Source organism: Echinops telfairi, unplaced genomic scaffold, assembly GCF_000313985.2.
Source record: "Echinops telfairi isolate 266 unplaced genomic scaffold, ASM31398v2 ScPeMD7_1713;HRSCAF=2227, whole genome shotgun sequence".
Classification (NCBI taxonomy): Eukaryota; Metazoa; Chordata; class Mammalia; order Afrosoricida; family Tenrecidae; genus Echinops; species Echinops telfairi.
Genome location: NW_022105611.1, coordinates 6,292,847 through 6,305,663, shown reverse-complemented (window position 1 = coordinate 6,305,663; position 12,817 = coordinate 6,292,847). Strand labels below are relative to the sequence as shown.

The window sequence follows — 12,817 nt, the reverse complement described above, 5'->3', positions numbered from 1 at the left end:
CGCTTTACACAATTAATGAGTGTATGGATTGCCATAACAGTTGTATGAGCCCATAATAAAATGTTTAAAAATAAACCAAACAAATCTGCCAGCAGAATTAAAATGTTGTTGTAGTATGGAATGTAAAATCTAGATTGTATTCATTACTGAGTATTGATTTTTTGAGAATGATATACTTTAAATATTTTAAATTTTGTGGAAGATAAGGTAAAATTTTAATTCTTACCATAAAAGGACAAGAAGTTCATGGGGAAAAGGCAATGAAAAGATAACAGGAAATTTCCACAAACTTTTTGAAGCCTCTTCATATATCAACTTTTGGATTTGTTTCACTATATACTATTGACATTTACTTTAATAATTTGATGTATGTTGGAAAATTGACTCATGAAGTCACAAAATTTTGGAGTTCTGAAGACTTGTAGAGATTAATGCAACCTCTTTATTCATACGAAAGGGTTAAAGCTTAAGAATGTAAGTGATGAGCTCAAATGTACAGCCTTAATCTTGAGACTCGACTTCTTTCCTAGGCCTTGTCTGGTATTTGTGGCCCTATATTCCCCACAAAGTGTTTGTATTGTTCCTATATTTCTTTGTGAGAATATGTAGATTTTAAAAATTCAGTAAAACTGCTTATCAAAAAGAAAGGAACTGGACAGTACATTATGATAAATCACTTGAATATAGACAGATTTTTAAAATGACAATGCAATGCATGATTATTTAACTTGAGAATAGCCCTGCTTGAGATTATACATTATCTAAAACAAGTAATTATTATGATAATGATTGTGCATATTTCAGCTTGAAAATATATAGCAAATTGAGATAACACATATTTATCTATTAAAGGTTGTCTCCCCAAGAAGCAAACAAGAGTCTTTTCAGAACAGGACAAGATGTTTAGTAGAGTCTAAAGTTCAGCCTGTAAAAGCATTTCTTAATGGGAGTAATATTTAGATTTTTGAAAGATGGCTGCTATAAATAGAAACTAACAGTATTTCAATAGCCCTTGTATAAAATCTGCCAGGAATCTACCCATATGTAGAATTGCTTGAAGATTCTACTCTCTGGGACTTTGTGTCTTAACTCCCAGTAGAGACTTATCAAAAGGTATACTCACTCACTCACTCACTCACTCACTCTCTGCTGGGACACAGTAGAATAGCCCTTTTGGGATTCCAGGCTTTTAAACCCATATGGAAACAAAAAAGCCCTCTCTTCCTCTTGTAGAGTGAAGAGTTGTTTGCAGTCACAGACCTTGTGGCTAGCAGCTCAGTGGGTAGCCCACTATATCACCAGGGCTCCTTGAAAGGTGTCCACAGAATTGAAAAAGCATTGCCAGAGTACATTGAGTAATTAAGGTGATTTAGGCAAATGTGTCAGGTGAGATGTTTTGGTATTGGGAGATATGTAAATACTATCCTAGCATATTGTAATGGTTTTTTGTGAATATGCCTGTAATTCCACCATACTGAGCCTCCAGAGGGTGATAGGACTCAAGTATATTAGTAGCTTTCCTAGCCTGCTGGCAGTAGGGCAGATATTGAAAGAATGAATTAGTGAGGTTGAGAGATGGTGCTTCCTGACTATTAAGTCTCACTTCAAGATTATGCAAGTACCTGATAATGCGGAGTTTATCACTTAATCTCTCTTGTTTGTCCTTGCTCATTCACAAAGCTTTTCTGTAGACACAGGATCAGCTTTTGTTGAATGGGTGAGTGGATAAAATATGATTGAAGTACAGCCGAGGCCAGAGGAAATTTATAGCTTCTATTCCAGAAAAGAAAGATGAGGTTTGCACATTTATTTGAGTAATGGAAAAGGTTTAATGAAAAAAGGAGAGATGTGGGTTTGGTGAGTAGAGAAGACAAGACAACAAAAGGCATCCTTGTGTTGGGATGCATATGGAAGAATTCATCAGAGGCTCTGTTATTGAAGACAAAAAGCATTTAATTGAGTTTGTTATAGAAAAGCAGCAGAGTTCAGTGGGAGGAAGTAGTTAAATGCACCATCTGTTTAAGTCTCTGTTCGACTTTTTAAGATGACTCCAGTGTGTCTTAACCATTTTGAGGTTTAAATGGTAAAAACAACTTTATCCAGGCCTATTTGCAATGCGTCATACTTGCTTTATTATATTTCTGATTAGTTTAAGGATTCTAATGTTTTTATGCATTGTGATTGTGCTTCTTTGTTAGTTCTTTGAGACATAGTTTTAATCTGATTCTGTATGATGTAGTGATGACAGCAACAGTACAGTTTTCATTATTATTATTTTTTTAATGTCTCAGCTATTCCCGAAGGGTGTGTAAGCTCTATAGCAGGAAGCAGTGCATTGTAAATCTGTCACTTCCTGCAAAGGCATTCCAAAAAGTATGGATTTTCAGCTGAATGAACTTTACTTTCTCACTATTTTTGTTATACTTTTTATACTTTATTGCAGTGGTTATCAACCTTCCTAATGCTGCGACTCTTTAATACAGTTCCTCATGTGGTGGTGACCACAACCATAGAATTATTTTTGTTGCTACTTCATAACTGTAATTTTGCTACTGTTATGAATCATACTGTAAATAACTGATATGTAGGATGTATTTTCATTGTTACAAATTGAACATAATTAAAGCATAGTGATTAATCACAAAACAATATGTTATTGTATATTGTGAAATATTTATTTGTTTTCCGATGGTCTTAGGGTGACTCCTGTGAAAGGGTCATTCGACCCCCAAAGGGATCGCCACCCACAGGTTGAGAACCGTTGCTCTATTGGCTTAAAAATGCTCTTTGGCTTAGTAGATGATGAGATTTACTTTATATGATTTTACATAACTTCTCATATTTTTGGTGCAACTTAGATAATAGTGAAATTTAATTCCATATTTTCATGTAAGCTTTTTTTTTTTCAGAAAACAAATCATTTAAAAAATACCTAACTCATTCAAAATAGGCAAAGGGTATGAAAAGGCAGTTAAACCAACTATGCGTGTGTGTGTGTGTGTGTGTATATATATATATGTAGTCTGAGAGGCTAAGCTTCATTTGTAAGAGGAGTGTAACTCACTCAAAACCGAAAACCAACTGCCATTGAGTCAATTCTGATTCATAGATACCTTACAGGACAGATTAGAACTGTTAGTTTCTGAGATGAATACACCTTTACAGAGCAGAAAGGCTCATATTTCTCCCTGTGAGTGACTGATGAGTGTGAACTGCCTACCTTGGAGTTAGGAGCCCATTGTGTAACACACTATGCCATTAAGGCTTCTTGGAATGTAACTATAATGTCGACTTTTTTTAACCCTCTAGATTGCCAAGGAGAAAACTATGTGATAACTATTTGATATAGTTCTTGTTGTTATAGGGATATGGCCATTGTAATGAAGTAACTGTAACTTGACAGTATTTATCAAAATAAAAAATATACATGTGCATTTATACAATAAGTCTCACCCACTGCCTTGAAATGGACTGACGCGTGCAACCCTATACAGTATAGGATTTCTGAGGCTGTAAATCTTTATGGGTGTAAACAGTCTCAAGTTCCTTCTAAGTAGTAGATGGTTTTTATCTCTTATCTTGCAGATAACAGTCCACCGCTTACCTATCACCACTAGAGTTCCTATGCAGTGAGTCTGATTCTAGGAATTTGCCCTCACATCTGTTAATGCATATATGATAGCGTATATTTGAGTATTGAAAAATGTTTATTGCATCATTGTAATGGTAAAAAGGCTGGAAACATGAAATACTTATATATAGGAGCCTTTAAAATAAACTTCAGCATGTCCACAGGTAGGCACATTTATAAAATTAAAAGGGGAAGTATAATAACACCATCTGAAGCATGTATCTATGAAAATGGATGCACACACATACAGTTCTATTCAGACAAAAGGCCTTGGTTGGAAGAAAACTTTCTTTTCATTATATTTTTGTTCTATTTGAATTTTTGTTTTTTTATCATGTACACACAATACTTTTTGGTAACAGGTTCTAATAGTTTCTTTTTTTTCCCCCTAAAGGATATAGTTTACATAGCTTAAGATCCAGTAAAGTATACAATTTACATTCCTTAAAGTTCACTGTTTAGAGTATTTCTAGGTATTTCACCCCCAAAGTTGTACAACTATCACCACAATCTAATTTTAGAACCTTTTGCTGTCCTTAAAAGGATCCTTCTACTCCCCTACCATTAACTCTCATCGTTTACCCCAGCTCCGGGCAATTACTACTCTACTTTCTACCCATAGAATTGTATATTTTGGACATTTTCATATAAATGACATCATATAACATTGTCACTTATAACTGGTTTCTTTTGCTTAGTATAACACTTTTGAGGCTCATCTATATTGTAGCATGGCATTTATGTTTCCTGTTTTTCCTCCAAGTATTTCTCAACTCCTCTTCCCCTTTTCTATAAAAAATTCATTTTACTATTGAGAATATACAGCAAAAATATCGGTGATAACACCAATTCAACCCTTTGTACATGCACAATTCAGTAACATCGGCTACTTTTGAGTTGTGTAACCTTTCTCATTCTTCTGCAATTAATTCCCACCTCATTAACATAGGGTACCCCAGGTTCCTATCGTATGTTTTGAGTTGCTGTTGTCACTCTGATCCCATTTAGATAGTTCTTAAAAGAGCACAATGCTCAAGGCAGCTGTTTACTCAAAACCAAACTGAACTCACTGCCATCAGTTCAATTCTGATGCATACGACAGCCTAGAGCTGCTTCTGTGGGCATCTGCAGAAAGCCTCATCTTTCTGCAGTGGAGTTGCTGGTGGTTTCAAACGGCTTACCTTGTGCAGCCTATGCTTAACTCACTGTGCCACCAGGTATCCTTTTTGGAAGAATTCAGAGAAAATAAGAAAGATAGGAGAGAGAATAAAATAACGGAGTCAGACACATTTTATGGTAGCATGTTCACTTCAGCTTCTCTTGATGGACTATGCAGAACAGTGCAGTGGAGATCTGGCAGAAGTGAGTGCAGACGTTTACTATCTTGGCATCTCTATAGGTAAGCTTAAGACATGCACATTCAGTAGCTTCATATGTCACAGGGTGGGTGGTATCTACGTTAAAGGTGCCGTGGTGGGAAGAGAGAGCGAAAGGATAATGTCTGCTTCTATAAGGAGATGTAATCAACCGTGTGCTCACTTTGAAGCAGCATAGCTGTTAAGGGGAGAGCCTGTGGGAATGGTTTTCAAAGCAGGAGAATTTATTTGGAATTTACCTGTAACTTATCTAAGTGGAGGCTTTCCTACTGTGGAATACCAACTTTCCAGATTCCCTCTGTTATAAGTGAAGAAATACAGTCCTTGTCATCCTTCCCTCAGTGTTAGTTTCCCACAGTGGTACAGATTAGTATGTTTCTCTGTCGCTCAGGTGATATTTATTATGCCATAGGCTGAGATAGAAAACTGCCAAGTTTGACCTATTTTCTTAAAAAATTATTTTTAAAATGTTATTATTTTTTTAACCTTGACCTTCAATAGCAAAAGATTTCTCTCAAGTTGAGTAGAAGTTGTAAGTAGCAATATTTTCATTGTTCCTTGTGATCAGCCTTTTATATTATTTGTCATTTGTGAATGATGTCATTGCCAATCCTTGTGTTAACACTCTTGTTAACATATTAATGTATTTTTTGCTATTGTTTTTGTCATTTAAAACAATTTTACAGAGATTCATTTAGTTGGCATAGCTAACCCATTGATGAGGATTGAGATTCTGAATTCCTTCCATCTAATATCTTAGAATATTGTATTAGTACGTTGTGTTTGAGGGGAGATTCTTTAACCCAGATTTGCTGTGTATTCTTATGCCTTCTTCTAGATAAAAAAATTTTTAATCATTTTATTAGGGGCTCATACAACCCTTATCACAATCCATAAGTCTGCTCTCAACAAAGCCTGGTTATATTTTTATTCCTATTGCTTTTCCTGTTGATTAGAATTAGTTGAAAACTAATTTTTAAACAAATCTGCTCATCATGATATAATAGACAGTAAGGGTTACGATTTCCTTACTGACTTGATTGCATAAAAGCCATTGTCTTACTCTTAGGTTACTCATTTTCTTAGGCATTTTTATAAGCGTTTAAAAATTGGCTGTATCTCTTTGAATCCCATGTCATTCCTTTAAAATGGAATTTTCTCAAAAATTTTTGAAGCCGTCTCATGTACATACCTTCAAAAAGTTTCTAGAAAATGTCCATTATTTTAATGTTATGAACTTTTTGAAGCGTGTTTGTGTGTCATGAACTTTTTGAAGTGTGTGCAGGGGACTTCAGAAACATTGTGGAAAAGCAGAACTTGATGGTAATGGCCCGCATGAACTTTTTGAAGGCATATAAATGAATACATACACTTAACATGATTAAGTTCCAACACAGGGTCCTGGTGTAGATATCAGCATTTTGCACAAATGATGGATGAACACCTCAGATCACAAATGGAGGATGGCTACATCATTACATAACTGCAAGCCTCATCATCATATAACTGACAGACCACATTATTACATCACTGCCAATTCACTGAGAAATATGGCTCAGCCAAGTTGACACGTGACCTTATTGATCACACCCAGCATTAATCATGCCCTCGCATGTTGACATTTCTATATGCCAGGTGGATGCCATTAATGCACAAAATAGTTGCAAGGTAGATGTATTTACTATTGTCCTAAATGTGACATGTTGGATAATGAGTTAGTCAGTATGTGAGGAATAGGTTTACACCTATCCACTGGCATGGTGGTCACACATTAGCCCACTAGCTTCAAGGACAGCTGTTTAAAACCACCAGCCAGCTCCTGGGGAGAAAGATGAGGATTTCTACTCCCTTAAAGAGTTAATCTTAGAAATTCACATGGGCAGTTTTTCCCTGTTCTATTGGATCACTCTGTGTCAGCACTGAATTGATGGGAGTGAATTTGGTTTAGTATTGTAAGAAATACATAACTTTGCACATAAAATTTTTGTAGGTTCATTTTTGACCTGATATGGTTTATTTGGAAGATGGAGAATGTAATTTGTGTATGACTAGTTTGTGCATTCTTTCATTGATTCAGACAAGACTTGCTAGTGGTATTTTGCTTTGATAAATTTTGCTGATGGTGTCAGTGTTTGGAAAGTAATGTCTTTTCTCCTTGTTATAGGTCCTTTTGTTCTGCATCACAGCTGCCATGTACATGTTCTTTTTCAGGTATGTTCTGTTATACCTTATATTTTAATAACAAAAGCAGTAGTGTGTATTTGTGTTTTGTTTGTTTTTAATCTACCAGGAAACTGATCTTTGCCCCAAATAATTGTGCACCATAAATGACATCCTGTTTTCTAGAATGGTTAAAGATCAAGCACTGCACGTTAGTGCATAGAGAGAAGAGGAGGAGAGAAGACGCATTTTCTTCAGTAGATAGCCATAGCAATGCGGGATTAGGAGTTTTGATTAGGGGCACACTCCACTTCTTCTTAAATCTCAGTTTTTATCTTCTTATTACAAGCAGTAGGATAAGAATTTTCAGTATATGTACAGACTTCAAATCACATCCCAAGTAACAAGGCCTTAAAATTAAAATTTACACTAAGTTGATAGAGACTTTCATGGGTTTTTAATAAAGATATGTTTAGTAGGTATATTTATCTTTTCAAAAAACATAAATGAAATAATTCAACCATACCAGAAATTTTAAGTCAGTATTTAAAAACAAACAAACATTGTAACACATATTTGATAAAATAAACTAAAATTACCTGACTATTCTAATGTTAGAAGCCCTGGGCTGGTAGTGTGGTGGTTAAGCAGTGGGTTATGACCCACAAGCTTGGCAGCTCAAAAGCAAAAGCTGCTCTGAGGAAGAAAGAAAGGGATTTCCACTCACATATAGTTTACGGTCATGGAAACTCACAGGGGCAGGGCTACCCTGTACTGTAGGGTTGCTAGAGTTGACATTGACTCCATGGCAGTGATTAAACATCATATAGATCTATAAAGTACTGATCTTCTAAAGCAACATCTAGATTGTCAATAGGGGTATAAACAAGACAAAATAAACATTCTAGATCTGGGAGACTTGATATGCAGAGGTTTGGTAATAAATAGTATAGTATTTTATACCAGTCAGTCATGAGATTGTTAGATCTATCTCTCTTAGTTAACATATCTCCATATATATCATAATATCTCTGTAGTTCTTTATTGAAATAACATAGGGTAGGGTGGAAGAGTTAGGAACTATAATATAATTTCATCTTTGCAAAAATTTCACCATTGTATTTAGACAGAGTATAAGGACAATATTGCAAAAAAAAGTTCACATGGTTTATTATTTATATTCTATTTAGTATGAAGATCAAACATATAAACTAGTGAAAATATAATCATAAATAAAAAAATAGAAACATAGCTTTCATTGACATGTATATTATTCTCTTCTAATATGAGACTTACAGACAATATATCTAATTAACATGTAGCACTTCTTAGTCATCAGAAGATTTTGAGGTTTACAATGTAATGGTGGGTTGAATATACTGATAATCCCCAATTTGTAACATGGCTTTAGAAAATTATATTTTGAAACTACTGCCATCAACATAGTATTTTTGGTGTAGAAAGAAAATCAACTCTATAAATATGTATTTTGGTGCTAAGAGCTACAGAACCATTTCCTGTTTCAGTCACAAAGTCTGGGTTGAAAACAACACCTTTAAAATACTTTCCAGAAGGCTCAATACATGGTTTAAGTGCCAAGATAAATAGTTTCAATTTTTTAAGGAAAGAGGTTGTTTTTCTCCCCAAAGAAGCACTATCACCAAATTCTTAGTGTTTTTGGCAGAAGTTAGTTGGAATAACTCAACAGCAGAGGGTTGGTAAATGTTTAAGCTATTTATAAAGTGCTGCAACCAAACTAAACAATGTAATATGTCTGCTTGAATTCTAGCGTGTGTTGGAACGAGCAAACAGTCTGTACATTGCACTTGACAAGTCAAGACCAATTGCACTGGAATATCCTATTCCTATAATTCAACTTTATTATAAATACAAGTGTTAGAGGGCAAATTTATTCCATTCATTTTTAGAAATCAAATTGCATAAAGTTGGATAATTAAATATCTAATGATAGAGTATGTACCACTCAATTTATGGTAACTTCCTTTGAGAAGGGGATGAGCCAAAAAATGTTATGTTTGTTAGGAGTCACCTTGTGTTTTTATCCCAACCTGTTCAGTGAGGGTGGGGTGAGAATGAGACCCACTTGCAATTGAGGGGGGGAAATGCAATTGACTCCATATTTTTAAAAAAGAAATAACTTAAGTAGTTCCATAAGAATTTTCTTTCAATATGATTTCCATGTTAAAAAAAGAAATTATCGCCATTTTTTTTCTTGACAATTAAATACTTTAGCTCATTTTCCAAATGAAAATATTTGGTTTGTTAATTTTACGGATGCCAAGATTTAAGTAGTGAATGACCCACATGTTCTTAAATCTCTTGGGTATTAAAAATATGTTACATTTCGGATGTCTCAGCAGATCAGAGATTCACAGGTAATCACAACAGATTGCCAACAACAGTGACAAACCTTTGAAAGAATCTTGTCTCTTTTTTCCCTTGACTATTAATATTGGTTTAATATTGATATTACTATTATTACTGGGATTTTTGAGTAAAAGCATACATAGTACGTTTGAATAAGTGACGCTGAGTTAAAAACATAATTACAACCAAAACTTTCATCTTTCCAGAAATTTCATTGATCTAATGAAAAACATAAATTTGTTAGAGGTCTCTTGGTATAATAGAAATTACTACACATCATAAACTTCTCTTTAGATTTTGACTCTACCATTGCTGATTCAGTGGTCTTCAGCTTTTTTTCCTCCTCTGTATCTGTAAGATGGCTGCTATGGCTGCGAGAATTTAGAACAGATACTCTTAAAAAAATAACGACTTTTTATGGTGTTTGTTTCTAATCTAATCCTTAAACGTTATTTAACCTTTAAGTGAGTCTATAAAATATAGAGTGTAGTACCCAAATATAAAATATTATTTATTCTAATCATCCTTTGAAAAAAATACATCGATTGTTTTCTCCTTTGCAATATGTCTAATATGTTCCAGCTGATGCAGGGATGTTGGGCATTATTAGCTCTAATCTCCTCTGCAGTCTCAAAACCAAACTAACTGTTGCCCAGCTGATTCTGACTAGATACGAAATGGCAAGTGAAGAACAGAGTTGGAGCTCTCAAAGAGCATATTTTCAATAACGCAAAGCCAGCGAGCCAAAGATTAGGATTGTGGTTTAAGTGAGCCTTGCCCCTCACTCCAATTCCTTTTTTCATTCTTTTACCTTTTTCCTTCCCCACCCAAATTCCATTATGCTTAGGGATCTACTGGGGCAGACAGTGAGCAGGACTGGAGGGAAAGATGTCTTGGCGGTAGGTGGAAGGTGGATTTCATGGCAGGATGTACACACAAGTTGAAGTGGAAAGAATTAGGCTGACCCTGAATTTTCAAAGTAGCACAGAGTTTGCCATTTGCTACCCACTGTCAGCCTAGTCTTAACTAGTTGTTAGTAACCACAAACCAGATTCACCGCCATCAAGCTGATTATTATCTATAGTGACCCTATTGCACTGGGTAGAATTACCTTGTGTGCTTCTGAGACTGTAATTCTTCATGGGAGTTGAAAGCCTCATCTTTCTCCTGAGGAGTGGCTGGTGGTTTGGAACTACTGACTTAGCAGCCCAGCAAGTAACCACCATGCCACCAGGGCTCCTAAGTTGCTGGTAAAGACTTTGAAAATTGGACAAAAAGATTTAGAAAGGTTGAAGTGAGCAAAGAATAGCACCAAACAGGACATGGCTTTCCTTTATGTTTCCTCTTTCTTGAAATTACCTCTGCTTTCCCTTTTACCTACAGGAAAGAGAACTTTACCTTCCTTGTAGGGAAGAGTAACATAGAGGGAAAGAGGAGGCAGTTGCTAGAAACAGACAAGAGGAGGTTCTGTGATGTTTGACTAGAAGGACCATTTGTATCTAAAGGATCTGCATTCATTTTGGGTATGCCTCCAGTATAGTTATATGACAGCATTTTCTAAGAAGTTGCTAATATATATCATCTGCTCGGTGAATTGTAAAGCTAGTTAAGAACTTTTAAGTTTTCTAATGAAATGCATTAATACTTCAGGTTTCTATTATAAAACTTGACTTATGACCTGCTTGCTAACCTCAGGGTATAGACTTCTCATTGTCTCCATGTAAGCCTCCTTTATCCTAAAAGGAAGTCTTTTAATGGTGATCTTTAAAATGGAGCCTGAAATGATAAGCTTCTATGAATTAAATTCAGTATTTACTTTGAACCCAAATACCACTTTATGATTAAATATTATTAGTGGATATATGTATAAGCCCAAATTGGAGATTCTAACCTAAACACTTGAATACACCCCAATCGTAACTTACTCTATCCCTTTAAAAACATAAGATAAAAATAATTTGGAATTCAGTACACATTACAAACAATGATTGTGGAAGCTGTTAACTGTTTGCCCATGATGAGGAGCTTGCTGTCACTTTTAAGAATCACCTCTGCCTCAGTTTTTATTTTGTTGGGTTGTGTTACATGCAACATTTTACTGCTTAGAGAGTCTCAAATTTTTGGAATCCATAATTACTTTTAAATGCTTTATTGTGCATGTTAACATTACCCTATAGTGAGAAATGATGCTGTCCTGTGAATTAGAAAAGCATACAGCCAGAATTATATAGAGACTATTAGAAGGCAAATGGCCTCAAAGTAAGGTCATGTTAGGCAATTTTTTGTCCCTCCCCCCAAGAAAATCAAACCTTGTCTCACTGTATGTATATTTCTCCCCAATTCCTCAAATGAGATATTGTGTTGATTGTTTGGAACATTCCCCTGGCTGCTGGATGTCAGGGAGTTGCTCTTTGTATGGACACTTGGGCCCACAGAGGAGGAGACCATCAGGAAGCTCATCGTTTCCCCCAGTGTAAGAGGCGGCTTCAGAATATCTGAGGAGAAATGGAGTAAGAGATAATGGCGTTCCCCCGTACTTTCTGCAGCCCCTTCATATTTGAAGGAGGAGTGTTGGCTCAGAGAATGACAGACTGGAGAGTATGCCAGAGCATGGCAGAGCTTGTCAGCTCTGTATGCAAAATGGTCAAAATGGCAGTTTCAAAGAGGTAGGTGTTAGTTCTTGAAAGTACCCTACTTTAGAAGTAAAAGGGAAATAATCAGGGAAGCTATACGAGAAGTGGCATGAACGAAGTTGTTATTGCATCATATTCCTAATAAGACAGATAGTTCGATATTTGAGTTACACTGCTTAGTGAAACCGGAACAGAGCAACTTAAGAGTTTTATAGGCATGGTAGCAAAGACTTAGCTTCAGAAACATATACAGATATGGTATAGATATACTAATTTATTAATTGGAAGAAAACACATTCGAAGAATCAAGTTAACTTTATATGTGTGTATCTAGTGCTGCTGTAACAGAAATACATCAAGTGGATGGCTGATGAAAGGGGAATTTATTTTTTTCCCCACTTTTTAAGCATAATCGTTGGACACACTTTATTTATGTGCATTAAACACTCTTTCAGACGATGTTATACTTTTTTTCTCTCTTTTTACAAATTATTTTATTCGGGGCTCGTACAATTCCTATAACAATCCATACATTCATCCATGTGTCAAGCACATATGTACATTTGTTGCCCTCATCATTCTCAAAACATTTGCCTTCTATTTTAGCCCTTAATATTAGTTGCTCATTT

General features: G+C 35.4%; 1 protein-coding gene across 2 annotated transcripts in view; it reads left to right on the top strand.

The window, feature by feature from the left end:
• Positions 1-12,817, top strand: part of TMEM135 (transmembrane protein 135) — a 233,025-nt gene that overhangs the window by 135,961 nt on the left and 84,247 nt on the right. For both annotated transcript variants that reach the window (XM_045293155.1, XM_004708886.2), the window contains exon 6: positions 7,172-7,218. In XM_045293155.1, the coding sequence (XP_045149090.1) occupies positions 7,172-7,218 (47 nt within the window). The remainder of the gene's footprint in view (positions 1-7,171; positions 7,219-12,817) is intronic.